At 38.1% G+C, this 27,133-nt stretch overlaps 1 protein-coding gene across 1 annotated transcript; it reads left to right on the top strand.

Moving 5' to 3' along the window:
• The first annotated feature begins 1,277 nt into the window (after positions 1–1,277).
• On the top strand, positions 1,278–27,133 carry pid1 (phosphotyrosine interaction domain containing 1). The gene is made up of 3 exons (XM_057348257.1): positions 1,278–1,568; positions 15,729–15,875; positions 24,401–27,133. The coding sequence occupies exons 1-3, from the start codon at positions 1,539–1,541 to the stop codon at positions 24,887–24,889; spliced, it is 666 nt and encodes a 221-aa protein (XP_057204240.1). The 5' UTR covers positions 1,278–1,538; the 3' UTR covers positions 24,890–27,133.

Genomic DNA, 27,133 nt, shown 5'->3' with positions numbered 1-27,133 from the left:
GCATATATTTAACATTGCATATGTATATATGTTTGATATTATTGAATTAAATTAATAAGAGCACTTTATACAAGGTATAAAGTACATACTATGCAAAATAACAGCGAAACTTTAAATATTCTCCCTTTGAAAGAGTGTCCTGAGCAGCTTTGGTGAGAAATTCTACTTAATGAACCACAGAGACCGGTAAAAGTCTGACCTCTGACATCACTTTTCAGGAGATCAGATTTTACTATACTATTATACCCCTTTCTTCTGGCCTCCCATTCACCCAATTCAGAAACCAGCTGGTCATAAAGCCAACTTTATAATAATTTTCAGTACTACTGCTATATAATGATCAAAATAAACACACGAGTCCATAAACACACGATGAAGTCCATAAACACACGATCAAATGGACTCCGGTTTCACTGTGCCAGCCCATGCCGGATGGACATCAACATATGGACTGTATTACAGAAACATTTTTAAAATCTTATCTGTTTAATAACCATGATAATTTCAATTTGGAGCCCATTTAGAACAATGAAAATGTCAGATCTTATATAACTCTGCCATGCATTTATTTTGGCATTGTACTTATTTTGTTATATTGTAGTGTAAGGTACAGAAATGTATTAATGAAAGTATTCAGTGATCTCTCTGTTTTATAGGAAAATATACATTTTGGAGAAGATGAAAAGTTATTTTATTATTCAGTTTGTTTGTAAATCTGACCATAATTTTACATAATTGCAAATAGTTTTAGAAACCTAACTTTATTGTTTTGTTGACTAAAGTGGAAGGCAATACATAATGGCCCGGTTTCACAGACAAGGTTTAGCTGAAGCCAGGACTAGACCTTAGTTAAATTAGGATATTTAAGGCACTTTTATAAAAATGCCTTAGAAAAAACATTACTGGTTTGCATCTTGAGACAAAACAATGTCACTGGCGTATTTTAAGATATGTCAGGGCAAGTTATTTTCAGTTTAGACAGGTCAAACATTCATTTTAGTCTGGGACTAGTCTTAAGCCTTGTCTGTGAAACCGGGAAAAATATATTTGTTCATAAAATATTGAAAGTAAATGTTTGTGAGTTTTACACAGTATTTATTTGATATGGCATTGTCCCATTTGTACTGTACGCATAATAGCTTGAAATGTTTTATACTTGCATTTGTACAAAAGTGTATGTTTCATAATGTTCTAATAGAGGAAAAAGTCGCTAGGAAGTTTCTGTATAATGGCCTCTTGAATCACAAAGCGCCCCTCTGTCGCCCTCTAGAGTTAGCGCGAGAACAGCAGCAGATGAAAGAGGGGGCGGAGGACAGAGAAAGAAAAGGGGGAGAGAAAGAAAGACAGAAAAGAGACCGTGCGTGTTTTCGCAGGAGGAGTTTCTCTCTCGCGCACCGTTGGAATTCACCGTCCAACCGTTTTTCTCGGGAAGGATTTGCTGGAGGAGCGCGAAGGAGCGAGCAAGCGTCAGCGAGCAGATGTTATAGCCGGTCTATCCCTCTGTTTCCAGCCTGAGATCGATCCTACAATCCAGTACAATGTGGCAGCCTGCGTCGGAGCGATTGCAGGTAAGCATGGGTGTCTTTGTGCCGATATATAATTAAGAAACGCTTTTGTTATCTGTCGTACATTTTGGAGTCATACGCCTGCAGGCCAACCACCAACAAGCATCAACGCGTCTCATTCAGCGAACCGTTCAGTTGTTAACGCACACACAAACGGATAGCTACAGTGTGATACATCGGTGTTTTCTGTCTTCGCAACTTTGTGGCCCTTCTCCTGACATCAGCTCAATGCTAATGTTCAGCTAACGTTAACGTTACGTGGAGTCTGAAGCAAAATGTAGACGTTTTTCATTTAAAATCCAAGCAAACCCATGGGTTCCCAAAGCATAACGCTCGAGACGCAAGGCCGTTTCATAGACTACAGCCCAGCACACCAAGTCTGTGAAATGGCCTTCGGTCTGGAAAGACTTTGATGGACGTTGGTTTACTTTTAGGATTCAAACATTTGTATAATTGTTAGTATTGAGTGCATGCGTCACGCTGACGTTTTTTGTATAGTAGCGTCGCGTTTCGCGCCACGAGCGCTGCGTTAAGTTCAAACTTCCGAATCGCGTTTGGAGGTTCCTGCGTTCACTTTCATTGCATCTGTTTGTGTACGCGGTGTGTGTATACAGTAAAACATCTGTTGACGAGCTGTGCGTGGCCCTCAGTTTCCCTGCGTAATGTTATCTCGAAATAAATCTAAGCAGTCATGCTTATATCGCTCATAGTCAAATAGTTACCTGTAAATCTAGTTGAAATAAAACACAAGTGATGTATTTTTATCTCCAGGGGTGCTGGGCTTCACGTCTGCACTGGTTGTAATATTATCCAGATGTGTGATTTCGCCATATGAACTTGCACAATCTTTGGCATGGGGACAATTATTCAATAGCGTAGTAAACTTTTTCAAAGCTGTTTCAAGTCATTTGATTAACATCGTTTTGTTATGCATAGTAAAATGGCAGTATCAAAACTCTATAAAGGATTTAAAAGTGTAACTACAGCAGGTAAACATACGTTTATTTAACTTATCTCTACCACACCTATTTGCAGGGCAAACTAGGTTAAAGAAAGAAACTGTTCAACATAGTTATATATGGACATATCTATGTATTTTGATTTTAAAGACCATCATTTTCCTTTGATTGAGAATTGTGGTGTTTTAAAGATTTACGTATATGAAGGCATGCTCTTTCTTTAACATAGTATCTGTGAGCGAAATTCACCAACGTCTCAAGATTTAGATTTACAACTTGAACAAACACAAGAATGTTTTCCTAAAATTCATGGTGTCAGCGGATCCACAATCGTCATAAATAAACTTGAGTGTTTAAACATGAGGCACTTACAAGTGCTTGTTTATTGTACACTTGTAAGTGCATAAAAGGTTATATAACAAAAAATTATGAGTGAATTTGTATAGAGGCCAGTTCTCTCGATGTGAGGGTGCATTGTTCTGTAATCTCATAAAACCCGTTTTGTTCAAATCTTGTAGGATTGCCCTAACATTATTAGTTCATGGAGATTTGAGTAAAGTTGGATTATACCGTCAAACACCACAAACAGATCCTGTGCAGCAATAGGATCTCAAATCTCTAGAGAGAAAGTTTTGTCACTGATATTTATGCATAGTGACACCAACTGTGCTCACACTGACACTATTTTTCCTTTTGTATACTGTCATACACCCCACGTTGTTGCGCAACTTCACCAGAACCAACTTTTTTCTGGATTACAAATATCAATGAATGTTTTGTTTCTCATACAAATATCAACAGGACCATTTCAAGAACCTAATTCAAGATATATATACAGCTGCAGAAAATATTAAGAGACCATCCCAAATGTTCATTTCATCAGCATTTCTAGATGTATTGTGGCCATTCCAGTCCAGTGTCTGTTGAATTTCAACAAAATCAAACCTCAGGAGTGACAAAGTCATCCAACAGCAATGTGAAAGACTGACAGCATGACAAAACACATGAAAACTGTGATAAAAATCACGTAAAAAAATCATTTTGAACTTTTATCTAAAAACGTGTAGAAATATTACGGTTGTATTGCTTAAAAATGAATATGAACTTGCTTTTTCTTTGAGGTCTAAAATAAATACAGAGCATCTTTTCTGTTATTTTGACCTGTTTCTCCAGCTTTCATTTTCTGCAAATAGAAAAAATATTTTATTTGAAATGTGGGAGGAATATTGTTAGTAGTTCACAGAACGAAACAAAAATGATCATTTACCTAAACACATACCTATAAATAGTACATTCAGAAAATCTGGTATCTTCATTTTTTTCTGCGGCTGTATTTATAGTCTTACAGTAAACCAAGAATGATGGGAACTACTGTAAGTACACAAGAATCTTTCTAAAATAAAACTGTGAGGTTAGATCTGAAACAGAATGGATTAGGTATTGTTTTGAAACACATTGAAGGACATTGTGTTACTAGCGCTGCTTTCTACAAACTGGTATTTATTAAATCCCATGGCTCTAGACTAACTTTTTGCACTGGTTGCACTGGTGCGCCTAACTTTTTTTCTTAGGTGCACCAGCACAAAAGTTAGGTGCACCCAAATTTTCGACCGCATCGCATTTAACACCGCAGTTTTACAAGTTCACTTTTTTTTTTTAAATCGCTGTCCATATAGGCAATATTGACTTGTAAATGATCAACTAACAATCTGGTCAACATAAAGTTCTTTATTTGAAGCACAATTCTACAAGAAAGCAGGGCTCTAGACTAACACTTGAGAGAGGTGGCACTGGTGCTACCAAGTTATTCAGTTGGTGGCACCAGCCCTTAATTTGATAGCACCAGAGTCGTGGGGTGAGGTAAGAAAAAGGAATCACTAAAACTTCATTAAAATGTGTTTAATACATTAATAAATCAATTAGAAATTAATACAAATCATTGTTTATCATTGAATTATTTTTATTGTATATGTAAACTCTCTTTCAACACTTTACCATATTTAAAGCACATCTTTCTTAAAGCTACTTTCTTCCTTTATCGACTCCTATAAGAGAACACAATTCCTTTAATATCAGTGAGTGTTTTTGGGCCCGTCCGTTGTTGTTTGATGAACATTATAAACAGATATCTTTATTATGCTGCTGTCCCTTTAAGAGCTCGCGCAATATACTGGAACACGTGTTTTGTTTCCCAACTGTTTGGTCACTAAACAAACTGAATACCTTTACAAGGTTTCTTGTTAATATTGGAATTTTGACGATATTTTGTGTTAACGTGTCCGTTTCAGAGTAAGAAGGCGTGAAAGAGAACTCCGTTTAGTATTTTGTGCTCTGACTCTTTGGGCGCGCGCATATCTCAAACAACCCGCGAGACCTGAAGGCTTTTAGTGATTATTCTTCATGAAAGCTGCATTGATACACGTTTGGCTTCTATCTATAGCGACTTACAAATAAATAGTATTTAGCGTGATGTATAATGTTTTGTATGCTTTGCAGTATTGTTAGAGAGCTTTATACAATAGTTTAAACACATGTTTCCTGCATTAGCTTCACACGTATACAATACTCGCAACACATTTGGTTATCTTTGCTGTTTTGTACCTTAGCCGGGGAAATTCTTGTATTCTGCATATTTATTTCAGTTGCAAGATTGAGCGCTTCACTCGTCTGCTCTTTCGGTCCTTCGCCTCTTACCCGTAACCCGCGAATTACGTCTTTGGGGGCGGGGCACTAATAGATAAGGAATGGTTGAAGGAGGGGAGACGAAAATGAGTGACTGAATGCGCAGCTTGCGCAATATAACATTTCTGCGCATTAAATTTATAATACGCAAAAAATATATATTGATCAGTTTGACAGTCGCACCGGTGCGACCATTAAGAAAAACTTGTCGCACTGGCAGGAAAATTTGTCGCAAAATGAGACCATTTAGTCGCAGTCTAGCGTATCAGAGCATTGGTAATGATTTTCGGACGGATCAGGCCTTAACTTAACATTCTTAACGAAAAAGTTGTCAATCGTTCTTTTCATCTTCTCTCATCATCCGCGGCTACATCCACTCTGTTTATCTGACGGGCCTAGGCTACTCACCTCTCTGTCCGACTGCAGCACAGCATTTTCAAACGTACACACACGTACAGGAATATCTGGACCACGGCCAATCAGAGGGGGTCCGCCCTTCACTATCTCTGATTGGTTTAGACCACGATATGGGCCTAATGTGTCTGTTGTTGAACCACAGGGAGACTTTCGCAGAGACTTTTTTTCCCTCGAACGGCTGGTCGCACCGGTGCGACCTCTGATTTTTTTTAGTCGCACCATTGAGAAATTAGGTCGAATGTGCGACCAAATTGGTCGCACTCTAGAGCCCTGAATCCACGTAGATTCCACTGTGTGCGTGCGTGTGTGTGTGTGTGTGTGTGTGTGAGTGAGTGAAATAGATATTTTTCCTAAGGCCTTGAGACAAATCTTCTGATGCTTCAGATCACTCCTACACTCTTATCTGAAATAATACAGAACATTCTGACCGGCGCGATATCAGTGTTACACAAACACATGCACGAGTACACGCATTCTTAGCGTCACAGATTTGTCGTTTTAAGGTCGTCGTAAAATTCTGTGAATAGATTGGACCTCAGTGCTTTCACGATTCCCAAATATTCCCAAAGATTTTGATTATCACGCAGTTTAAACGAATGCCTATGGACACTGGATGGATGTTTATACAATTACAAATCAGGTTTCATTGATTTCCACACAGCGACCCAAACCTACTATTCAACTCCTCATATTTCCACACGCACACACTCGTATACATGGCTTTCTCTGCACACTTTTCTCAGAATGCATTGAAGCCTTTCACTGTGTCCGCTGCATTGTAACCATGACGACCAGCAGTCTCTCTTTGTGGCGTTTCCATGGTAACATGCATCGCTGTTGATGGTGATGCGCACGGTCTCATTCTCTTCTCTCTCTCTCTCTGCGATCTGGAACGGGTCTGGTGTATTTTGTGTTCTCTGTGTTTTCAGCTGTTGTTGAGGTTCATGTCTGTCCTGTGTGGATGGTGTTCATTTGTTTTGTTGTGATGGTGTCAGCACACAAAGACAATGATGTAAACATGCTTTGAAGAATACATTTGATGTGTTAGATACACAGTGTTTGTATTATTGTTTGTGTCAGTGTTTGTGTGTTTTAATGGAATGGTTCCGGTGACTCACCTAAAGGGCTTCACGCTGCGTTGGTGTCCTAACCAGACGAGATACCGTGACAAGGGATACGAGATGTCCTTACGAGTTTTATCTAGTTTAACCATCATTTGGTCATTCGTTTTCAAGTACGTTACAAGCTGTGGAGGTCTTGGTATAAACCGGTCTTAGAACTGAATACTCACTGTAGTATGTTGTAGGGCTGCACGATATATCGAAAATTGTCGTTATCTCGATAATAGTATATGCGATATCCATATCGCAGAGAGTTGCGATAAATTATTTTTTTTCATGTGTCAATCATTTGTGTGTTGTATGCTTAGATTGTCCAAATTGGACCAATCAGAAGGGGCATTACTATCTTTATACCCGCCAAGTAGGTGCTATTATACTATTGGCTAGATCGCGGGCCCAAAGGTGAACCTAGCGGCTCAAAGCAGAGAGCGGAGAATAAATATGGCAGGAATAGAGACGAGCAAGGAAAATGACAGCCACGAACTTGTGCCTAAAAAGAACGGTACGTTACGTCTGAAATATGGCAATATTTTACTGGGCTCGACATTAACGCTTGTCTGGGAGAAGTGAATGTTTTGTATTGGCAAGTGAGAGAGAATTTTACCGACCGGACAAGTACCTTGAAAAAAAATTAATAACAACAGTGAGACATATATGTACAGTAGAATGATACGAATATGTGCATTAGACAGAGCTGCGTGTATGTGTGAAGTGCGTTTGTCGTGGTTGTGCTTGTTTGTGTGTAACAATAATCCATGTAACGTAACGTTACGTTAACTAGATACGAACGCGGAATCCTGTTATTTAAATGTCATCTGGCTGTTCTGCGTGTCTGAGTGAATTATGTTCACAGTTTAACATACAACACGGGTGATGGTTGAGGATTTATCTGCGTCTGAACTGTATGAGGATATGAACACATGAACTTCATCTCCAGAGTTGTTCTGAGAGTTTATTTTACGAGCGTTTTACTGTTTGAGTGAAGCTATCTGCAACACACAAAAACTTGAGCCTTCAAAATAAAACCCATCAAAATAAAAGTCCTTTTGAATTGAACACTGTAGTGTTAAGTCTAAATGTTTGCCTCTTCCTCGATAGTTTTTTTAGCCTGAATTAGATTTAATTACATCAGAAGAATATCTATTACCTGTTTATTTCAGTATGATAATTACATATATAAATAATAAAAAAAGCTAATAAAAATAGCATTTCTCTAGGAAATGTTATATCGCAAGAAATATCGTTATCGCAATATTCAACAACAAAATCGCATATTTTCTCAATATCGTGCAGCCCTAGTATGTTGCAATAATGTGTGTTAAATTCATATTTATTGGGTGCTTAGCTACACCTCACAATAAATTCCTCCATTTGTTGCAATTAGGGATGCAACAACTAATCGATAAAATCGATAATAATCGATAATGAAATTCGTTGTCAACGAATTTCATTATCGATTAGTTGGTCTGTGACGTCACTTGAGAGCTGCGCAGTTATAAATCAAGCGTGTCTTCTTCCCTTTTAAAATGACCGTTTTAGATGTGTCTCTCCGTGCAGCATGAGCTGCGCAGTTTTAAATGCAGACGTGGTTCTTCGTGGATGCGTCTCTTCGTGCAGCACGAGATGCGCAGTTTTAAAGTCACACTTGTCTCTCCGTGCTGCACGAGATGCGCAGTTTTAAAGTCACACTTGTCTCTCCGTGCTGCACGAGGTGCGCAGTTTGAAAGTCACACGTGTCTCTCCGTGCAGCGCGAGGTACGCAGTTTTAAAGTCAGACGTGTCTCTCCGTGCGGCACATGTTGCGCAGTTTTAAAGTCAGACGTGTCTCTCCGTGCAGCACCAGGTGCGCAGTTTGAAAGTCACACGTGTCTCTCTGTGCAGCGCGAGGTACGCAGTTTTAAAGTCAGACGTGTCTCTCCGTGCGGCACATGTTGCGTAGTTTTAAAGTCAGACGTGTCTCTCCGTGCAGCACCAGGTGCGCAGTTTGAAAGTCACACGTATCTCTCCGTGCAGCGCGAGGTACGTAGTTTTAAAGTCAGACGTGTCTCTCGGTGCGTGCGTCTCTCCGTGCAGCACGAGGTGCGCAGTTTTAAAGTCCGACATGTTCTGCATGCATCTCTTCAAGCTGCGCAGTTTTAAAGTTTAAAGGGGAGAGGTGTTTTAAATGACAAAATGAAAGATTATATTAGTAAAACCCAATTTGTGGCGTTTGCACTTTGCAAAGTACATAATAGGCTAAATACCCTGATTTGGTGGTTTATTTAGTTCAGAGGTGGGTAACGAAGTACATGTACTTGAGTACTGTACTTAAGTACACTTTTTGAGTATTTGTACTTAAGTATTACTTTTTCTGTTTACTTTTTACTGTACTTCACTACATTTGAATGACAAATATCTCACTTTTCATGGCACACAAAAAATATTTCCTTGGCCGACCCTCCCCTCGCTCCCACGTTTGGGAGAGACTATTGTCAGTTGCTTCTAATATGACACACATGAATCACCTCACCAGGTGTGTTAATTATGGAGACATTCACAACATTTTGGGAGAAGGCTAATGAGTTCAGTTGTGCATACTTTTCCCATATCTGATTTACTTATTATAAGCAAAATATGCAAGTACAATTTTTATCCGATTAATCGAAAAAAATAATCATCAAACTAATCGATTATCAAAATAATCGTTAGTTGCAGCCCTAGTTGCAATTGATTTTCCTTCCCCTTTCTGCATCCCAAGATTTATAACTTAGTCACTGTTATTTTCTGCTTACACGGAAATTTCATTTCTCTTTTCCTCAAAGTGTGATTCACTTCTAACAGTAGTCTATATAGACGGTTTCATCGGACGCACATGCCTAACCCGAACTTCCCGTCTGTGTTTGGTTATAATATAACCATTTGTTTTATAGCCTATTTAATTTCATATTAATATTTTATTGTATATAGTTTTTTTTGTTTGTGTTGTTGCCACTGAAACCGGCATCTATAGAGAGGAAATATGTTTTTAAATATGTATTTTTAGTGTAGAAACAAAGTTTTTAAGAACTATATTTTTACTAACACTAGCTCTGTTCCATCAAGTAAGCTGCCTGCTGTCTTCATAAGTGGCATCAATACATTTATTCTTGTTTTGTATTGAGGATTGCAGGGCTCAAGACTAACTTTTTTTACTAGGGGCACTGTAGCCCCTGACTAAAATATTTAGGAGCGCAAGCAGTACATTTAGGGGCACACCTTAAATCAGCCTGCAATGCAATTATTGACATTTTTCCCCAAAATAGTTGTATTACTGACAAATACTTTGATAATATATAGACTCACAGAAATTACAATGTGCAGTTTATTTTCATTTCAGAGGGATATGACATTACTCAATACCAGGGACATACGGAATCTGCAGACTTTTTTGTTAATTCTGTGCTAATATGTTGGAATAATCTGCAGAATTCTGTGGAACAGTTTGAAATGCGTTTACATTTGTACAGAAATGTAAATGTGTTAAAATAGTTTTAAAATACTTCCTGTCTATGCATTTAACTGCAGGCGACAGTGGTTTGGTTCTGCTCATCATTTAAAAAGAGGCAGAGCTGACAGAGAAGCTTTAAGTGCTAACTAAAGAGACTGTTTAAACTCCGAATACACCAGACCAAATTAGTACTGAATTCATTTGAACCAACTGAAAACGTGCATGTCATTTTGTATGAAAAAGTATATATTTTATTGTTTGTAGTGTTAAAGCAAAACGAAAGGGCTTGTCTTAATACGTTCTTATGATGATTTTATTGTGTATTAAGGACACTTTTCAATCATGTTCTCAACACAATGTAAAGATAACTTCACATAAACTTAACAAGAGCATTCACCTGTCGTTCATTCTTGTTGTGAACGGATTGTAAATGATTCAGCGCTGTCTCAAGTAATCAACAGATAAATGGTATATTCTGAACTCCTCTGCGGTTAGTTTCGTTTTAAACGTCTCAAATATCAAATCGTTCGTCCTCAGGGTTCAAAAAATCCATCACAGCGAACAGCGAGTCATATAATGCGCTCACGTTGTGTCTGTTAACTTGTCAATGATGAGCTGAGCTGTGACCGACGCGACAACAGCGAGAAACATCAGTTATCCAGACCTAGGCCTACACTGGTGGGCTCGCGATCTACTCGTCTTTTCACATGAGATATAACAACTAGAAAAAAATCCAAATTGGCAGGTCGCACATGCGCGAGTAATTGTAAAACCTGCTCACGCTTTCTAAAAAACTGGTTGCAAATTGCAACCATTTATTCGCAGTCTGGAACCCTGTATTGAATGAAACGTTTAGGCTATATTCAATTATACTTTGTTTAAGGTTGTCGCAGTGCATTTTGGGATTGCATTACAAATACATTCCCTGAGAGTTTATATGTCATATCCTTAACGCCGGAACTGCCCATGTCTCTTTGCATAAAAGTCTCTAGCAGATGTGCTAATGTAAATGTAATTGCAGGAGATAAAAACAAGGGCGACACAGGTCTTGCCTTAAATTATATGTCCCCTAAAAGTTGATTTCATATTAGGTGCTAATCTCTTATTGGATGATTTAGCGTTGTACCTTGTTCACTTACAATGTTTATAATGAACTGCATAGTTAAATTGTGTCATTCTGCAGTGTGTTTGGACAGAGAGGAGATTTGGGTTGTGTTGGGATTCAGGATGTGTTAGAAAGTACTAGTATAAATTGTTTTGGGGTGTTCTTTACAGTATTAATTGAGTGAACTGTAGTACAACACAGCCTCTATTATAATCCACGGTTTCCAAGAATATAATTTGGTTTCGGTTTGGTTTCAGTATGTGTGTGCGTGTCAGTTAAGTGTGTTTGACGGTAAACCGCAGATCCGTCTGTCTGTCGTTAGATTCTTTAGTGTCTGGCAAGACTCTCGCACGAGGTTCACAGAGAGAGTGTGTATGCATGCGAGTGCGTCTGAAAATATGCCAGTAAATCTGAGTCTTTAATGTATAAATACATAGTTAACTGGCATGTTTTCATTAGTATGTTTGAGCAGTTGGTTTAATGGTCTTTTTGTGTCAGTGCTACTTGACGTGTTTTAGGACGGTGGGCGGTAGGGTTGGGCATCGTTTCAAATTTATCGATTCCGATTCTTAGTTTCGATTCCAAAGCAGTGAAAAAGCAATAAAAGTCAAGCCAGATCAAAAATATGTATTTTGTGCCATTACTTACACTGGGTTCACACCAAATGCAAATTAAGTGTTTTGCGCGAGTAAAGTACATACAAAGTCAATGCAAAGACGTGTATAGACGCAAACTCGCGGCAGGCAGTGCAAATGATGTGAATCGGGCGGCGCGATTGCCGCGAACACGCGTCAATCTCGTCTTCCGTTAAGGTTGAAAATATCTGTCAGGTCGTGCCACTTACGCGAAAATAACAAACTTTTCCCGCGAGTAAAAAAAGAGCATGGAACGCGATTGTTCGCGTTTGGTGTGAACCTAGCATTACAGCTGAACACACAAAAAAGTGTCCTGTGTGAGCCTTCCTTTCGAAGCGAGGGAGAAGGGGGTCTCACGTGTAGCATCATGTGCCGGCGTTGTCCCAGCACTAGTGTCATCGGCGGCTAATGAAGAGCACTCTGTGTCGGCAGTGTGGGCACTCGGGATGCGCAACGCATCAAACAGGGTGCATTCTTGTAATTCGATATGATGAACCAACCGCAGATGCTTTGACATATTGGTGACACCCGTCTTGCAACATAATAGTTTGTCACAATAATAACACTTAGCTTTGTCTTTTTGTGATTTCGCACAATGCAGCCACACTTCAGAGCGCCTTCCACGGTCCATCATGTGAACTGAGTTTTAGTATTCGAGTAGAAGGTCCTCGCAGATGGCTATGTCAGGTGACTCGGGTCTTGACAGATGACGTGAAATTATTTGACCGTGCGGTCCGGAATCGTTAAGTGGAATCGAAATTGTAATTTTATAAAAACGATCCGATTCCTTTCTTATGGATCCGATTCCAGAATTGGAGTCGAATTTTGATTCCCAACCCTAGTGGGCGGAGCGTTGATTGCCTCTGCGTATTTTTGCTGTCATTGGCATCTTCTCACACCCACATTTTTTTTTGCCTCCGACAGCGTCCACCAGCACAGGACCTCCTACGTGTCTGGCCCCGTCTGGCCTCGATGGGTCTATGTGAAACGCAACACAAACTTTCGTAAAGTTATATGCAAACTCCTAGGCACCCAAACAGGAACTAACGGGCTTTGTCTCATTCTTAACCATCTCACACTTCTGTGTATTGACTCTGTGTGAAAGTCTGGTTTGAGATTTGTCATATATGTTAAATTAACACAATATCAATAAACTGTCAACGATATATAATTTGAATCTTTTTATGCTTTTGGTTGCACTTTTTGTAATTCTCATTGCTTTTTGACTGAATGTTTAGGGGGACGTTGCACATACTTTGCATCTTCTGTCATGCATTTTCAGCAGGTAGAATTTGAGTTTTGGGCCAAAACTTTGTGTGTTTTCAACTCTACATCTTGGAGACCAAATTGCTGATGGATGTGGCCAAAAGCTAAACTGGCGTGTGTTCTGTACCGTATAGAATGTGAAGTTTGTCAGATATAATCAGGTTGATGGCCACCAGAGACCTTCTTGAACGATTTCCATTGTTTCTCTAACTCTCACCAGCTCTCTCTGATGTTTTTTCTGTTTCTCTCAACTTTCTCTCTGTGTCTGTGTGTGATATATGAATGACCAGAGTCTTTCTGGATCTTGTTAAGCACATCACTGCCGGACTGGCCCACAAACTTCTGTTTAATGTTTTAAACAGTGACACAGTTTGGTCTGTCTCTTGCTCACACACAGCAATGGGCATACACATTTATATGTGATTTACTACTCAAAAGCATTTAGTTCAGGTCTGACAAGCACTAACTCTCTGTCTTCCACGCAGGCATAAACGGTGTGCAGTAAAGTCACTATTTCAGGTCACAAACCTGCATTTAAATCACTTAACCACAATTCGGTTTAACCAGGTGATAAAGTGGTAAAAAAAGATCTGTGATAAAAGTAAGTCATCATTCTTTTTACACCAATCACAGAATGCACATGCAAAACCATCATATAATAATTACATTGCTATTAAACTCACAGTTTTATTACTCTTGAGCATTTGTTGTGTGAGTCATGACTCACACGTCAACTAATACAAAAAGCCAATGCAATGTGGATTGAGACTAAATTCATCCAACCAAGTGTAAAAACAGTGAGTCTTTAAAGATGAGTGCGGAGACAACAGATTCGGGGCATTTGCAGTACAGGTGTAGAAGTCATTAAGTTCAGGCCGTTGGCAGCAGTGTTGGGTTGGCCAAGAACTGTGTGTTGAATTGAATTGTTGAAGAGACCGGCAGACATTGCGAAGAACGCAGCAGAGAAATAATTCAAGAGACATTTCTGAGGTTCAAAAGAAGTCTAGCAGAAGCATTCCGGTATGCTGAGAGACAGAGGGACGTAGACGTAGTCCGAGTAGATCTATGCCATATTTAAAGAGATAGTTTGCCTGAAAATGTTTCATTATTTACTCACCCTTGTGTCATTTCAAACCTGCATGACTTTCTTTATTCTGCAGAACACAAAATATATTTTGATGAATGTTTGCAAACACGACACTTCCCCCCCATTGATGTCTATTGTATGGACACAAAACCACAGAGACATTTATCCAAATACCTTCTTTTGTGTTATTCCAAAACTGTATGACTTTCTTTCAACAATCAAACATAAATGGAGATGTTTTGCATTCACATTTCCTTTGAAGGTCTAGTGTATGAAATTTAGTGCCATCTAGCGGTCAGGTTTGTGAATTGCAACCAACGGCTCCCTCCACCCCTTTTCAAAACACTACGGTGGCTGACACATAGCTAAGATGTCGTCACGTTTTCGCTTCTTTGCCGAAGGAGATAACATATTTACGAAACACAAGAGCAGAAATTATTGATGGAGATCCTGGCTAAACTTGTCAAGATTGTGTTGGATTTATGTATTTAAAGGTGATGGTCATGTGTTCTTCTCATGCATCCAGCGTTTAAGTAAACAGGAAAATGTCTGTAGATCTAACTCTAGGAATGTCCCGTCTTTCTCAGAAACCTTTTGAAAACCAATGCGCTCCGTAGGGGGTAAAGTTTGGAACACAGTGTCTTGTTTGCAGGAAGGGAGGTGGATGGTGAACATGCTAACAGTTTTATTTATCAGTCTTTCAAAAACACATTGTATTATGACCTTGTGAAAACTCAGACGACACAGAGAAATATTTGTTAGTTGATAAATGTTTGAGTGTACGTAAAGAGCAAGGACACACACATTTTCGTGGAAAAGTCTATCGCTCCCCCTCTCCAGTCCCCTGTTGAATAAGCTGTAAATGGATTCTATAAGGTTACTAGAGTCTATGAAGTTTTTTACTTTCTGACTGAGAGTAAAATGAAATACAGTGAAAATATTCCAGCTTCATTTCAACACTTCAATTTCCCTTGAGCAAACCTCTCTCTCTCCAGTTCTGCTCTCTTTTTACTCGTCTTTCTGCTTTTATTTCTTCCTCGGACCACAGGAATGTTTTTTTTTTCACTCAGAGTTGTAAAGTGCTGAATCTGGGCTCAGTGTGCCTTTATACGTGTGACTTCTGTCATTCAATCATTTCCTTTTTCTCTCTCTCTTTCACACACACTGCCCCCCACCCACCATCATTTTTCATACTTGTATTTCTCCACTTGCTCTCATCATTTTTCTCTATTTGTATTTGTAAGGTCTGTAGGTTTTTTGGTATGTAGGTTAGAAGATAGACGAACAGTAAGGTGTCTTTTCATGTTGGAAGCCTGTCAGGTGGAGGAAGTGAGAACGCTGTTAAAAATCGAACTCAACACAATTTTGTGACACTTTGCTCTCTTGTCTGTTCTGTGAGTTGAAAATAATCTTTCTCTCTTTCAGCATTTACAGACCATGCTGAAGACCAAACTCAATGTGCTGACGCTTCGGAAGGACCCGCTGCCGACAGTGATCTTTCATGAGCCAGAGGCCATCGAGCTGTGTTCAGCCACACCTCACACGAAGAACCGCACACACACGGGATACAAGGTATAGAACCAACGCTCACATCAAGAATCTGTATTGGACCACAAATTTTGTACGAATTTTCTGACATAATAGTAAATATTGCTAGCTGTGGTCAAAAGCATTTCTTTATACATACATCGAAAGGAAAACGGTTAAAAATGCATGCACTGAAAATATAGCAAATCTCTCAAGGATGTCACCCTGCTGAAGAAGCTGCAATGCTGTTGCCATGGAAACCTCAGCATCCATTCATTGCAAAATGCTGGCTAAGACAAACAGAGCATCTCCCTCAGCATCCCTCCGTCACTCTTCTTTTCTTCTAATCCAGTTTTGTGTCCAAATGTTTAACCTTTGGCGGTCCAGTTAAATCAGTTGTGGTCTGGTTTTATCGTGACACTGGAAGGCAGAAGGTAAAGTTGAGTGCATTGCATTGTGGGATGCAGTACTTTTGGGGTGCAGTGTTTTGTTGTATAGAAGTACTGCGCACGATTCACAATATAGAAAAAGTAATAGTGCTATGTTTCCCTGAGTTTAGGGCCCATGATGATCAAGTCCACATTTTGACATTTCTGGCACACGCTTGTGCTCCGTCAACGGCCTCTTCCAAGATATTTCACATATTTTCATCTGTGTATTTTAACACGGATCTCAGAGAGTATAAAGTCTCTGGCATAAACCAAACACACACTCTCCACCACAAGCATTTCTACCCATGGGTGTAGACTGGTTTTATGATGATTCACATTTTACTGGTGATTTTTTTTCCCCATTTTAACCAAAGTCCAATTGGATGATCTCACAGACCATATGTTGTTGCATGAGAGTAGCTGTGTTTGAGAGAACTTGTGAAAGAGAAAGAAAAAAGAAGACTTAATCATCCATTGAGGTCCTTTGATTATGTAACAACACAACAAAGCCAGTCTACAGTATATGCTGTTTCCATGGAGATCTGTCCTGCTGTGTGTGTGCGTGCGCACACAGGCTCCTGTGCACACTCAGCATTAGGCATACATAAAATATCTGACCCGTCCCTTTACAAATGATTTTATTGAACTGAATTTAGGACTGACTGTTCACACTGTGATTTTGAAGGTGATGAGGTCTGATCTGTTTTGTTTGACCGCGTTTTTGTTGTCTAGTGCTGTGCAAGGGTTTTCAATCTTTCAGATGCGAGGGACCCCCAAATATGGTGAACCTTTTGTGAGGGCCCCTTTTCTTAAATGCATATCCATCCATATATATATTTTGTATGTAGAAACAATTAAGCTTTTTTAGATAAATAATAAGTGTGATATTGAGACAACATAATAATTGGCTATTAAGAGTAATGTCAGATGAATTAACTTGAAGAGTATGGTTGGGTATCATTTGAATTTAACAGATTCCAATTCTTATCGATTCCCAGTTTTGACTCCACAGTTGAAGTAAGACATTTAGATATCAACCTATTTTGTGTATATATACTGTATATATATATATATATATATATCAGTATATACAGTATAAATATATTAGGGGTGTAACAGTTCAAATTATTCACGGTTCGGGTTGTGTCACGGTTTTAGGGTCACGGTTTCGGTTCGGTTTGTGCTATGTTCAGAGAAAAGGGACTACTGACAAATAAAAATAAGAATAAATAATCAAGCTGCAAGTAACAGCACCAATAAAACAACAGATCAAAGCAGAAAATAACATAAGATACTGTGTGTATTGTGACATATCTGAGACCATTTTAAAGAAATAGCTGTGAAAACGTGAAATTTTAAAGGGCACGTGTAGCATGCTCTTGGTTTAGTAGATGGAGTACTCTGGTTTTAAAGGCTGCCATTTGGGCATTCTGGGTAAATGTATGATTTATGCATGTTATCTATGACTTATGTACAGTATGTGAGGGCAAACATTTGTGTCTAACCAAGCAAAGATTTTAACACTATTCTGAAATATGTAAGAGTGAAATCCATGTAAAGGCCAGACAATTTTATGCCTTTGGCAGATTTATCCACGGGAATCAAACCTGTGACCTTGTCATTATTATTGCCATTTTCTACCGGCTGAACTAAAGGAACTCCTTTTATAACTGAAAACATACTGTAAACAAGAACACAGATGTGCAGTTGTGCATGTTTGACCAATATATGGCAAACCTCAGTTCTCATAGAGGCGATAGAGTAACCATCAGATGCTATAAACTAACTTGTACGACAAGATTCTCTTTAACATGTAGTGCCGACATGATAGTAATTGATTGAAAAATTGTGTGTGGAAAAAGTTTATGCTAATGCCTGCTAGGGCTGTCATTATAAACCGACGATAAATATCACGTGATTTATGCACAGCTTTTGAGTGAAGTACGGGAAAATGCTGCTGCATCCGAAAGCCAGAGGGCGCTCTCATGCGGAAACTCCAAACACGCACTGCAGAAGAAGACCATAACACTTCTAGAATCTAGGAAATGCCTATAGACATCTTTTATCACTGTTACTCAAGCCTCATCAGGTATTTTATGATAATAAAGTATATTTATAATGATCATGTTTGACAGGTGTTGCTTTTTCAAATGCACATTATAAGCGACTCAAACTCGCGCTGCTTTTAGATCGAGCAGCATTTCCTACTGATCCCAGAGCCGTGCTTCATGGACAAGCTACGCATTAAAAAAATATCGACACATTGCATAACGCAGCCAGCTCGATTACAATAGGATTTAGTGGTATCGTGATAAATTATCGTGCAGCCCTGCTATATTGTCCTCTGCTGCAAAGGGTGCATTATGAATTCGGTGACATTTCAAAATATCTGGAAGGGACGTCTGCATTCACATCGTTTCAGATCTTCCCAGTTCACCAAAAATGAAAATTCTGTCTTCATTTACTTACCCTCACTTTTTACTCCAAATATGTATCAATTTCTTTGTTCTGTTGAACACAAAAGAAGATATTTTGTAGAATGTAGCGTTTTCATGCTATGTTAGTTAGTCAATGGTGGCCAAGAACTGTTTGGTTACAAGCATTCGTCCAAATATCTTTCTCTGTGTTCATCAGAACAAAGACGTTTATACAGATTTGAAACAACTTGAGGGTGAGTAAACGAAGACAGAATTATTCTTTTTGGGTGAACTGTCCCTTTAAGGCCCGTTCACACCAGGAACAATATAAAGAAAACTACAAAGTAAAAAAAAGGCCTCATCATGAGCCTTAAGGGACCACTCATAAGGTCTAAATTAATTAACTTGGGGGGTCCCCTGGTTTTTCATTAAAGCTAGACTAAAAACCCCAATTTTTTTGTCAAATAATGACGCTAAAACAAAACACTATTGTCCATTATTTGTTCAATTTTAATAAGACGCAAATTAAAATGACATTTTTATCTGAAAAATCCATGCATTCTCAAGCGTGCCATATGGTGTTCAGTGAAGACATGTACAGAGATGTCGCAACGAAACACTGGCTGCGTGCGGATCCTCTATTGAAAGCGTTTATCTTAAAACTCAACAGTCACTATAATTTTGATATCAAGTCTTTCTTTATGTAGGCTTCGCTGTTATCTCACATTGTCATAACAGATGCGACGCGAGCCACTAAAGGGACATACAGGTGGTGGAAAAATAGGAAAGGGAACGAAAATATTTTAAATCTTTTGCTCTCCCCAAGAACATTGCGTTCATTTGCCAAACTTTTGAATTTCCCCAAGAATATTTTTCTTTCCCTCAGAAAACATTCGCATTTCCCAGAGATTATTGTGCTCCCTTCTGCAAAGCTCCCACTTTGACGAGAAGGCTTGCTTCTGCTTTGTTTCATATGGATTATTTTGGTAACGCTTTAGATTCGATCAGGAGATATATCACGTTTAAGACGCTCATAAGCTTCTGCATACGGTGACTGGCTGGTTTGGCAGCACTGTACAGAAAGCCACTATTGACTTTGACGCGAACCTCTCCATCACTTGCTCCAAGGATTTTAAAAAAATAATTTTCCAAAAAAGTGAACAGCACTGCATGATAATAATATAAAGAACGAAAATCAAAGGACACGAAAATAAATAATCTCTCCCTCATGTGGATCACATTTAATGGTTTATCAACATTTTAAGGACATTTAAGTGTGTAATGTGGTTAAATTACTGTGATCCAAACTATCATGTGATTGATGCTGGTACTGGCAGCTCCGTCAATTTTTTTTCAGGGCTGGTTAGGGGACCCCCTAAGAGCTTTGACACAATTCGAACACTGACTGACTGAATCAAAATGTTAAACCAACAGTTAAAAAAATTGTATATGTAAAAAAAAAACTGAAACAGGAAGCAAGGTTATTTTAGTTTACTGAAATGAAAACTTTGAAAATGCTTCTATTCATTAAAATCAAATAAAATGTTGACCTAAAAATTATTGGGAAAACTTAAACTAAATGAAAAATTGAAACGTTGCCTCAAAAGTAAACTGAAATAGGTTTAAAGCACTAAAATTATAATAATAAACAAAAACTAAAATAAAACTGTATTAATCTTATATAGCAACATAAAAATAAACAAATAAATTATAAAATGACAAAAGCATATACCAAAATTGCTAAAACTTTAACTTCAATTAACATAAAATCTAAAAATAAAAGCTAATTGAAAATATTAATCAAACTAGAATAACTCTGACAGGAAGTGCTTGTGGACCAGTGATGTTTACAGGGTTTTAGTTGTTGTGTGTTTAGAATTTTGAAGTGTAGCACCACAGTAAGAGAGAATGACTCAGCTTCCACATAGTGTCATTTTTCGCTCAGTTGTGTTACATGCGCGTACGTGTGTTCGTTAAAGGAAAATATTTTTGCGTTTGTCTGACTGTGAGTGTGTATTGGGTCTGTATGTTTGTGAAAGCCTTCATTATGAACCCAGATGTGAAAGATTCATTCTGCAAGCTCAGTGGCGTGTATAAAGTCTGTTGTGTTGTTTACACGCATACGCCTCTCATTCTGCGAGATGGCTGGGACGTTAACGTCCCGCTCCGGAATGCCGAGCTGGTGAGGAATTCTTTTCTGAATTATACATGGAGTTTCCTCAACTGGAGTGCATTGTTCTCAACGCTGCCACCTGCTGGAGACTCCCGTGACACAACTGAGGGAATTGCTAGTAAACTGTTTGTTGTTATTGAGTGTTTTGTGATGTATTTATGTGCTGTTGTTCAGTTAGAAGACATAAAGTAGGTTAAATATAAGAATTATGCAACAATATGTATGATGTTTTAAACTGAACAATTATTTTCTTTACTGAAATATTTTCCCCGTATGTTTTTTCGTCCGCAAATGTTTTCGTTAAAATAAGTCTAGGTTAAGTGATATATAAAAGTAATTCAAATGATTTCATTCTAAATTTTATTCTTACTTGCGATTATGTAGTAAAACGGTGCGAAACTGTGGTGATGTCTTCACTATGTTTAGCTAGACTTTTAGGCTGCATTTTATTTCTTGCATCAAAGTGACAAAAAAAAAGAGAAATATTTCATCAAGCCTCAAGTCATGCCAACTGAATATGTTTCTTCTGCAGAACACACAAAAAAGATATTTTGAAGAACGTTGGTAACCAAACAACACGACCCCCATTGAATTCCATTGTATGAGATGAGATGAAAGAGTCATATACAGATTTTGAATGACATGAGGGGGAATAAATCGAGACAAAACTCACATTTTTTGGGGGGGAACTATGTGTTTTAAATCTACTTGGCAACAAAGACTGTTTGTTCAAAATCAATAAATGGGTTCCTTTGGTTTATGTCTTTTTAAAACCAATTCATAGTAACTACTTACTAGTTACAAAACTGTCAATATTTAAAAGGCTGGAAATTTTGGATATGTCATTTTGTTCTATGTAAAGCACTTAAAAATTATTCACACACATTGAGACAACTGTGGCCACATAGTGTTGCATAACACCATGTCACAAACAGCATTGTCTCCACATGAATTGTGTAGGTGTGAGCATGTGTTTTTCCTGTGGAAATATGTTGTCGTGTGTGTGGGTTTGACTCTTGGTTAATTTGTAGCAGGCGCATTAAGCGTGGAAATTGATTTTGTCCCAAAAAGTCTGTGAGAGTGAACCCGTGTCTCTATTATTATTGTTATGATCTTGATTTGTGAATATGCAACACTGTATGTGCGCAGCTTTGCTTTGCACAATATTATACTTCACTTTATATGAGAGCTGTGCATCAAAGAGCTGGCAGGGCAGCTAAATCATTGGATTTCTCTCAGTGGCCTATGGAGGTATGAGGATGGAAAGATGAATGAACGCTCTGTTGCCGTCTAGACTCTGCGGTGACTGAGCAGCATCAATCCGTCTTGGTGTTTGATGGTTTTTCACAGTTTTCCCCCTGAGGAACATACACACAGACAGACCCACCCAGCAACAGACAGCATAGCGGTGAGATTAAATAAACTCTCTGAGAGAAAAATCTGCCACATTGACATTAAAGGAAGACTGTCGTGAAGATTAGTATAGTTTAGATTCCGCTTCATTTCATTACAGTTAAGTTTTAATTACATTTTGAGTTTTTGATTCTGTTCACTTTGACTTTTGATGTTTTGGCCTTAAAGGGTTAGTTCACAGTTCACCTCTTGTCATTTCAAACCTGTATGACTGACTGACTTCTGCAGAATAAAAAAAGAATGTTGGCAACAGAAAACGGTTGGTCACCACATTGGTTTTGTATCCACACAATAGACATCAATGGGGACCAATGTTTTTTGGTTACCAACATTCTTCAAAATATCTTCTTTTGTGTTTTGCAGAAACAATAAAGTCACACAGGTTTAAAATGACAACAGGGTGAGTAAATGATGACAGAATTTTCATTTTGAATGCGAACTATTCCTTTAAGAAGTTTGTTTTTATTTAGTTGATACCGCGGTTTTTAAAAGTCCAGTAGTCAAACTAAACTCTGTTGTGGGATGTTTACCAGATGTTCTTGTGATCGTTTTCATTAAGGATAACGAGGATGAATGTTATCCATCAAGTATTGAGAAACACACACACAATTACTCACACTATCTCATGTGTTAGTCATAGTGCTGCGAGGCTCTTGTTTCTTTCTGTTTTAATGTTTTCCAATATGTCTTCCAATAGAGAACAGCCATTCTCTCTCTCTGATGTAAATCGTTTTCAGAAGAGAAAAGATATTGCTGGCATTTCCTCTCTAGCTCACAGCAAGGCCTCGTGTCTGTTTCTGACATGAGAGAATAGCACTATAGTACAATCCTGTGCATATGAGGAGTGACTTTGCATTCTGGCATTTGTCTGGCACAGCTGTTTATACCCTTCCTGCTGATTTTGTACAGTTCAAGTAATAAATAACAATTTAGCTTAAAAATATGTTCTATGAAGAAATGGGAAGGAGAAAAGAAGGCTAGAATTAGACCTTGTGGTGGTAGACTAAACAGACCGTCTGGAAGAGGAAAGCAGACAGCCACACAGTGTTTTTCTCCTGAAGTTTCACATTTTCTTCCCGAACGCTTGCCAGAAGCGCACACATTTAAACACTTGAGCAATAGCAGGTATTCACAACTCAAAAAGACCTTCTGTTTACTTTCAGCGTACTTTAGTTTTAGGTCAGTGACAAATAACAATGTACAAAATTTGTATCTTTATATTTTTTAAGTTATAACAAATGCTTGTGAAATGTAATCTCATGTATTCTTATACTTTTGGAAAGTAATCAAATTTAAACAAAAGCATTGATTTAATTAAAATAACTTTTCACTTGATGGAACTTTTTTTAATTTTTAAATCACATCCAGAATAAAAGTTTGTGTTAACATAATATATGTCTGTGTACTGTGCATATTTATTTTGTGTTTATAAACACATACATGCATATATTTAAGAAAAATATAAACATTGATCAACATTTATATATATATATATATATATATATAAAATATAAATTATTAGTCAATATAAATAATACATGTAAATATTTCCTAAATATGTATACATGTGTGTTTTTATGTTTATAAATAAATACAAAATGAATATGCACAGTAAACAGACATATATTAAATAAACACAAGCTTATATTCTGGATGCGATTAATCATTTGCATTTTTGGTTCAAATTTGTATTGTTTAGTACATTTATTACATGTGAGTATACACATTTAATAGTTTTCCAATATCATTTTCAGTTTTACCTAACCTGTGAATGTAAACTAAACTTTTTCATGTCATATAAAAGGGAATAATTTTAAAATCTGATTTATTTATAACTAACATTGATATTCAGTCATAAGGGTCCAAGAAGTCCTGTCATATAATTTTTTTGACCTGTGATGGAATGTTTTTGTGTTTTCTCATTTTTTTTATTATTAAATTCATCCATAACAAAATTTGAAATTTTTACTACTCAGCTATTTTTTCATATGATTTAGAAGTTTGAATGTATCCCAGTTAATTATAGTTCTTCACTAGAATATCATCTTATTTAAATCTTTATTTGTGCACGTTGGCATTTGTGAAAAACTGTACCTCACTTACCTTTCATTTGTTGTGGTTTTGTACCTTTCCCAGGTGACTTACCTAGGCAAGGTGACAATTTCCGGCACTCAGTTCCTGTCCGGCTGCACAGAGTCAGCAGTTGTGGGATTATGTGACACAAAACGAAAGTCTTTAGCCTACGACGACTCCATCACCTCTTCCAACGCCATACTGGAGATCCGCCCCTTCCAGGTGAGACTACATCACCTGGATGGGCGGGGCGAGGCTACGGTTGCCATGGACACCTTCCAGGTCGCTCGCATCGCGTATTGCACGGCGGACCACGACATTAGCCCAAACGTGTTCGCGTGGATCTACCGGCAAATCAACGATGATCTGACGTTCCAGATGGACTGCCACGCTATAGAGTGCGAGAGCAAATTAGAGGCCAAAAAACTCGCCCACTCCATGATGGAAGCCTTTAAGAAAACCTTCCACAGCATGCGCAGTGACGGACGCATCCACAAGAGCGGCTCGTCTGACGAGTTCGCCGAGGAGTCAACCACGCCCGATGACGGCTGAGGGTGGGAAGGGGGGCGGAGCCTATCTAAAGTGGGGGAATGGGGGGAGGGAGTGCTAGTTTGAGATAAGGCAGGTGCTGATGTGTTGGTACCATCTCTTAATCTTTATCTTTAGAGTCACTCTCTCTCTCTGTCTTTTTGCCATTAAAGAATATTTAGAAAATACAAGAAAAATAAAGATGGATAGTAGTGAGCTGGATAGAAATGATCAATGGAAATTCAAACAAAGCAAACTTTTAAGCTGACTTTTGCCTTTTTAGATCTCGACAGATTTGACAAACGCATACATGTACTAAAAAGACTTCAGTAAGCGACAACACCTTATCACGCTCACTTACACTCCTATTGAAAGCTGCTGTTTTTAAATATGACGTTGAGAAAATTTCCCATATTTGACCTGTTAAGCTACTTGTTTAGCCAATCAAAATCCTAGGGAAAATCACCTGTGTGGATGGGGCGAGGGGATATTAAGGGTGACCTTGAACTCAAATAGGGCCATTTTTAGATAACTGAGAGATACAGTATATTCCCTCATCCAGTTATAGTTTGAGAGAGAAATTATATAATTTAAATTTTAATGCAGCCAGTCTAGGGCATTCCTTTACCGTTATAAGGCCATAGAATCATCACTCGTGGGGACCATGAATCAGTTTGTGTGTATTTTAAAGAATACGAAAAGTCAATGTGTGTGATTTAGTGTCTGTCTGCAGCTCGTGAGCCTTTTAATAACTATGGAACTGGTTCTCTACAACAAGCTAACGCGTGCAAGCGTATTTAGTCTTATATGGTCTAGCGAGTGCAAGAGAATGTGTGGTTTTTTGTGAAAGTTTGAAGTGCAAGAGTGTGTCTGTGTTTGTATGTTTGGAGATTAACGTGAGATAGACGTTCCAGAGAGACATCAGTACATACACTCATGCAGGGCTGTTTTTTTTGAAGAATAGTTGACGTAAACTTTTTTGCTCAAATGTTTCTTTCATGGGATAGTTTACCCTTCTGTGGAAGACAAAAGAAGATATTTTGAGAAATGTCTCAGTCGTTTTGTGTCCAGTCAATGGAGGCCCATATTGTTCGGGTTCCGACATTCTTCAAAATATCTTCTTTTGTGTTCTGCAGAAGAAAAAAAGTCAAACATGTTTGGAATGACATGACGGCGACAAAATGATGAAAGAATGAAAGACCATTTTTGGTGTACTATCCCTTTAAGGTTGACATTGTTTTGATAGTGCTTCTTTTTCAGTTAAAAACAAATCCCTGTAACCAGTCCTTCTTTAGCATACAGTGTGTTAAGGTATCTTTGAAAGATTGTGTGAATGTTTGTGCAGAGTGAGGGAGGTTCCACGCCCCAAAAACATAGTTGTCCCATAGAGTGCCTGTATCTTCCCCCTATGCTGAATGTATGTCTCTTGTGCTGCAAGCGCTATAAATGTACTGGTACTGAAAGCCTTGTTTTACTTTTTTTAGATTTTAAAATATACATTTGTATTTGCAGGTAATTTGGAAGCTGTATAATGATTTAGAGTCATTATTTGTACATGTTTTGTACAAAATGCAGAGATGGCGTAGTGTGCGTTTGTGTTTTGTCTTAAAATTAAACACACACACACACACACACATAGACACTTTTACACAGCTCCACTCACCTGTGAAAACCCTTTTATGGGGACGATGGATTGTGGAGCGAAATGAGAGGTAAATGAAGAGACTATGAATCAGACATATTTTGTATTCCAATTTTGAATCAGATTCAGATTTTGATTCTAATGGGGTGGATCTGGATTCAGACAGAAAACTAAGATGAAGTTTAGGAGAATTCTGTGCAAGGGAGCATCTATAAATGTAAAAAATATATATAAAAGATATATACAGTGTATTTGAAAATCATTCAGTAAGCTTGTGTCAATACAAATGTATCCATTTTTCTTTTGAATACTGCATTAAATGTAAAATGTTTTGAGTTAAGCACCATTAAAGGAATCAGTGTTATGGCCAACTGTGAATCTGGATCAGGAGCAGAGGGAAGTCTGGAGCCTGAGTGATGAAAGTGATGAATTGTAAGGGCAGAGTGATGAAAAGAGTCTCTGTTTTTTTGTTGATTGAATTTGATTTTGTAAAATTGTAGATGAACATTCTTCTCACTACATGTCTTAATGGCTCAGACTCGCTTTAATGTTTTGAAATGTTACCGTATGTGTTTTATGCTGTATTTGCAAAGAAAAAAGATCAGTCATATATAAAATATTTACCA

This window comes from Triplophysa rosa, linkage group LG12 (assembly GCF_024868665.1).
Source record: "Triplophysa rosa linkage group LG12, Trosa_1v2, whole genome shotgun sequence".
Taxonomy (NCBI): domain Eukaryota; kingdom Metazoa; phylum Chordata; class Actinopteri; order Cypriniformes; family Nemacheilidae; genus Triplophysa; species Triplophysa rosa.
The sequence above is the reverse complement of the archived record's forward strand: the minus strand, read 5'-3'. Positions and strand labels throughout refer to the sequence as shown.

What these genes read in the sequence shown, in the direction of transcription:
- pid1 (XM_057348257.1), top strand. Translation starts at nt 1,539, where the DNA reads ATGTGGCAGCCTGCGTCGGAGCGATTGCAG. An exon ending in CTGCGTCGGAGCGATTGCAG is followed by an intron (nt 1,569 to 15,728) that starts GTAAGCATGGGT and finishes TCTCTCTTTCAG; the next exon opens with CATTTACAGACCATGCTGAA. An exon ending in GCACACACACGGGATACAAG is followed by an intron (nt 15,876 to 24,400) that starts GTATAGAACCAA and finishes TACCTTTCCCAG; the next exon opens with GTGACTTACCTAGGCAAGGT.